At 54.6% G+C, this 5,512-nt stretch overlaps 1 protein-coding gene across 1 annotated transcript in view; it reads left to right on the top strand.

Moving 5' to 3' along the window:
• Nucleotides 1-5,512, top strand: part of ZNF839 (zinc finger protein 839) — a 12,883-nt gene that overhangs the window by 476 nt on the left and 6,895 nt on the right. The window contains exon 2 of the mRNA XM_023537133.1: nt 4,077-4,919. Coding sequence (XP_023392901.1) covers nt 4,077-4,919 — 843 coding nt within the window. The remainder of the gene's footprint in view (nt 1-4,076; nt 4,920-5,512) is intronic.

Genomic DNA, 5,512 nt, shown 5'->3' with positions numbered 1-5,512 from the left:
GTCCCCGACCCCCAGTCCCCGGCTCCGACCCCTGGCCCCGCGCCCCCGCCCCCCGACCTCGGTCCCTGCCCCTGACCCCGGCCACACACCCCGCGCCCGAGGTGCACTCAGACCGAGCCGCGGCGGGAACCGGGGGCCCCTCTAGAGTGCGCGGGTCTTAGGCCGACACGGCCGGGCCTGAATGGGTTAAAAGGAACAGACGAGAAGGACCGGTCAGGGGGAGGCGCTGCGAGTGCCACCGTGGGGACCTGGGACGGAACTAGCGCAGTCTGGTGCCCCACGGACGTGCACCCCGAGTGCTGGTGCCCGGGCCCGCACCGCTGCGCGCTTAGCGAACGAAGCCTGCGAAGGCGCTCGGCGTGATGCGAACCCCGCTTCTCTGCTGTCGAACCCCGCTTCTTTGCTCCCGAGCCCCGCTTCTCTGGCATCGCTAGCTGCTCGCACCGCTCCTGGCCACAAGGGAAGCTGCCACCAGAACAGGGTCCCCCCGGCCCGGACGGTCCGGGAGCCGAGGTCCTTCGCATCTTCAGTCCATCCGCACCCCGTTCATCTCCGCGGCTGTCAGTGAGCAGCTTGTCCCCGCAAACTGTCAGAGCGGCGCGTCTTCCCCGGAAGACCGAGGCGGAGGGTAGACTCCACAGTGCTCGTCGCTTGTTTTGGTTTTTCGACCGGGTGGTTTTGGCTGCAGTTGTACCCAGCTGGTCCTCTGGACCGGAGAGGTGTCTTGCTAAAGTTTGAGAAGACACAAGTGCGATTCTGCCCAAACTCCTTCTCAGCCTCTGTGGGCTTCCGTGTCCTTGTCTGCACGAGGGATGGCCCAGGGGTGAGCTTTGTGGCTCCTACTCTGCTGCGGGAACAGCGGCCTCCCGCGGGAGCCAGGCGCAGCACAAGCCTGGTGGCAGAAGGGTGTCGGTGGCTGCTGTTCGCAGAGCCTCTGCTCCACGCCCCGCACTGTGCCGGGCTGCTCCGTTCTCAGCAGCCACACACCAGTGTTTGTTCAGCGTTTAAAAGATGAGCGACAAGCTCAGGGAGGTCGGCTGACTTTGCCTAGGATCCCCCAGGTGTGGCTGCACTCCAGGGCCTGTCGAATGTGACCACAGCTTGGGTTTGGTGTGGCAGCTTAGAAAAATGTCCAAACATGACATTTTCCATCAAATGAAAGCAAACTTTGATTAAGAGTTAGGCAGCTCGATTGTATTCTGCAGCCAGTCATTGGGATGATACAAATTCTATCTGCATTCGCGGTAATGTAGTTGTGCCGCCTATTCAGCTAGTACTCTTTGAACCCCAGCTGCGCCATGGGGCCACAAAGGCAAACCAGATGTGTGCCTTGCCCCTAAGGGGGTGATAATGTAACCACGGAGGTAAAACAGGACTCAGATACCTTCTAATCGAGGTCAGACTGCTAGAGACACAGGTAAAGAACTAAACGCATTTAGAGAAAGGTCATTTCTGGCTGGGGGGATTAGAAGAGACTTTGTGGAAGAGGTGGCGTCTGAACTAGATTTGGCAAGTGGAAAATGAGGAAGAGGTGAGGCGGTGTCGGGGCTGGGGCGGGTGTGCCTTTCGAGGGCCTGTGGTTCTCTGGGGTGATGCGATCAGAAGACACAGACCAAGTGGCCACTCCCACGGGTCAGATTTGGGCTCTCGTCCCTCCTCATCCTTCTGTTCCTGCCCCACAGAAGCATTTCTAGTTTCTTCCAATACTCCGCGCCCCTTTCCATGCGTCCACCCGTGATTTTCCTTACGCCTGGAATACCTTTTCCACCTGCAAAAATTCAGCTCAGCCCTCCAGCCCCTCTTGGAGGTCCTCTCTCCTGGGGAGCCCAGCACCCCTGGGCCTCTCCTGCCCCCTGCCTCTCATGGCACCTGCTGCACCACGGTGTCACTGCTTCCCTGTCTGCATCCCTTAGGGACCCTAGTCTGCCTTCAGAATCATCAGCGGAGCTTTGGAAAGTGCATATTTTGGGCAGGAGAGCCTGAGTCAGCAGGCGACTGAGGCATGGCGGTGGGAGCTACCCCCCACCTCAAGCGGCAAGAGGACTTGGCCTGTGTTCATGTGTGGCCCCCAGAGATACTCAGTGAGCGTTTGCTGAATGAAATGAATGAATAACGAAGTATCAAGTCTAATACCCAAATGATAAACTAGTCTCAATAGCAGATTAAACATTTAGATCAGTTTTGCCACTGTGGTAATCCTTAAACAGTAGAGAGAGTGTGTGTGTGTGTTTAATTACATACTAGTTCCCATCCCAAGAGCTTAGAGAAATATTCTAATAACTGGTAGAAAACAAATATGATTCTTAAAAGATATGCAAAGTAAATCTAGTTGTCATTTGATTCAGTGGCCCAGGATTGGGGACTAATGGGATGCTGGCACCAGCTCTGTACACTTCCTCATAAAGCAGTATATTCATTGTCTCTGCTGCGTGTCGTAGGTGTGTCATGTGCACACAGACAGATGTATCCCGCCTTGATTCCAGTGAGGGTTTTCATTCTGCTCCGTGTGACATTTTTAGTCACCATCTACTTGGTAAAGGGTTGAGTCTACAGAGGGCCTGTTGGTGGCCCTAAATCAGTGGTTTTCAGCTGTGGGTGATTTTGCCCCACAGGGGCATTTGGCAATGTCCGGAGACATTTTTGATTGTCACTACGTGGGAGGTGCTATTGGCATCTTGTGGATAGAGACAGGGATGCTGCTCAACGTCCTGCAGTGCACAGTCCGGCCACCAGGACAGAGAATCACTGGTCTGCAGTGTCATCTTGCCGGGGTTGAGAGAGCCCGCTCCGGGTGGCGAGCTTTGTCTCTCTTCTCTCGTTATTTCTACTCTGCAAGGGCAGGGACCTTCTCTGTTTTGCTGTCCTCCCCCGAGCCCGACTGCTGTATCCCCGACCCATGTCCCATTGCCTCTGGTGCAGGTCACTGCTCAGTAACTCTCTGGAACAGGGTCGACGGCAGCTTCTCCTTTGGGGGCTGCTTGCTGTTACAGACAGTGCTGCTTTGAATCTCCTAGACGTAGATCTCCGTGCCTACACCAGTGTTTCTTAGGGGAGCCAAGAAGCAGCATGGCTGGGTCCAAAAGCACACGCATTTAAAATTTCGTTAGATGTTAAAAAAAAGTTGTTGAAGGTATGCAGCCCTACTTCTAGGTGTGTGCCCTGGAGAAGCTCACACCTGTGTACACGCACATCCGTGAGGGTTCAGAGCCGGCATCAGAGCTCAGGGATGGAGACCACCCGTCCATCAACGGAAGAGTGTTGCTCTCCTACTGCAAAGACCATCAACCCCCTGGGGCTACATGCCTCGATATTGATGAATTTCACAAGCAAGAGGGAGAGTGAAACCCCAAAGCCCTGCCAGGTTGCGGGAGATGATAGCCATCTATGTGAAATTTAAAAACATGGCAAAACTGAACTGCATGTTTTTAGCCATACTACATCTGTAATATAAAAAATGCACGAGAATGATAAACAGCGCATCCAGGACGGGGCAAAGAAAAGGGCGTTGGGCTGGGTGAACAGCAGGGGGCCTCGCCAGCACTGGGAATGCTGCATGTCTCGGGTGGATGGCAGGGACCTGGGGTACAGTGTTCTTTGTGGCCTATTGGGTTTCCAGAATTTCATTAAAAACTTAAAAATGAGCCCACATATTGAATTGAGTCCAATTTAGAGTACTAAAAACTCCAAGTAAATAACACGTGGTAAAACTATAAGAAGGATATTTCTTAATGGGTCATGAAATCAATTCACTGGGTTACGACTAGTATTTTTTTAAAAAGCGTTGTAGACTAGATACTATTCTCAGAAGACATTCATGTATGAATGGTAAGTAGCTTTGTGAACTTCTTATTTATGTCTGCGAATGTTCCCACAGGAACCTACGGATGTGACGTAAAGTATATCACTGTGGTCTGGCCAGAAAGGTTAAGAAACCCAACTCTAAATAGTACATATAGACTTTTATATACGTACGATGCATTTTACAATTTAGAAAAAATACTTCAACAGTCGATTTGAGAGCAAAATTGTAGAAACGTTGATAAGCATAGTGCTTCTTTTCTCTTTCTCTGTTTCAGCAACTGGAAGCCATTTGCGTCAAGGTGACATCTGGAGAAACGAAAGGCCAGGAACAGCCGGTGCCCCCACCAGCCGCCATCCAGCCCACGGCGGGCAGGCCGAGCCAGCCACCCGGGAGGCCCCCCAGCGTGCTGGGGCTCAGTGTCGCCAGCCCTCAGCTGCTCAGGGCTCAGCCCGTCCTGGGCACCGGGACACAGCTGTGCTTCCTGAGTAACTCACCGTCACCTCCTGTTCAGGTGTTTGTGCAGAGGCCATTGCCTGCCCTCCGACCAGTCTCCGCAAAGACAGTCGCGGCCCCCCAGGCTCTGAATGGACAAGGTGCCACCATGGCCCTGTTGTCAGCCTCTGACCCCCCGGCAATAACCTCTGTTTCATCCAGTTCAGCAAATTTATTTATTTCCAACCTGCATACAAAACACAGTGAGAAACTGAAAAAGTCTTTAAAAGTGAAAACACGTTCTGGGCGGATCTCTCGACCTCCCAAGTATAAAGCTAAAGATTATAAATTCATAAAAACGGAGGATTTGGCCGACGGTCACCTGTCAGATTCTGACGATTATTCGGAGCTGAGCGTGGAGGAGGACGAGGAGCAGAGGGAGAAGCAGGTGCTCTTCGACCTGCCGAGCTGCTCCTTAAGGCCCAAAACCTTTAAGTGTCACACGTGTGAGAAGTCATACATAGGAAAGGGGGGACTGGCCCGGCATTTTAAACTTAACCCAGGCCACGGCCGACCGGAACCGGAGACGGTGCTGCCTGAGAAAGCCAACGGGAGCGTGGCCCGGGGCTGCGTGGAGGGCCGGACCGTCAGCCTGACTTCCCCGGGGCTGTCCACACCCGCTCTTGTAAGTGAGGAGGCGCCCGGTCAGCAGGGGGTGGCCTGCAGGAACCGTTTCTATCTGGTGACACTGTTTCTGCCCATCATCCTTAAATTAACCCTTATAGGGTTAGGGGAGGGGTTCAGGCAAAGGCCCCGGCAGAACCAAAATCACACTGGGGCATCTGGGATCCCACTGTTGTCGGCCCCGCTGCCAGCTGAGCGAGGCCACGTGGTCTCCCGGCTGGTGTAGCTGGTTCAGTGAGTGTGTCCAGTGGGGGTGCAGCAGCCACATCAGAGCTGGTGGGTAAAGCTGCTCGCAGAGCGCTCTCGGCCGACGTCCCGTGCAGCGGGTCTTGGGAAAGGTCAGACCGGGCGGCAGTCCGCGGGGTGCCTCCCGGGGACAGCGTTGACACGGCCGGATGTTCTCTCCCTGTTCCGCCCCTCCCAACACCATCCAGAATGGCCAGCCCATGGAAGAGGCCTTGGTGTCTGAGCCAGCAGATGGAAGCTACTCGGCCCTCCTGGGATCAGAGGGACACCCAGGACCTGGAAGTGGCCGCCCCACGGCCCCTGCGGAGCCCAGTGCCGCGGTCCTGGAGGAGAGCAGGGTGGCCCAAC

The sequence above is a fragment of the Pteropus vampyrus genome, unplaced genomic scaffold (genome assembly GCF_000151845.1).
Source record: "Pteropus vampyrus isolate Shadow unplaced genomic scaffold, Pvam_2.0 Scaffold178, whole genome shotgun sequence".
In the NCBI taxonomy this organism is placed as follows: Eukaryota; Metazoa; Chordata; class Mammalia; order Chiroptera; family Pteropodidae; genus Pteropus; species Pteropus vampyrus.
The sequence above is the reverse complement of the archived record's forward strand: the minus strand, read 5'-3'. Positions and strand labels throughout refer to the sequence as shown.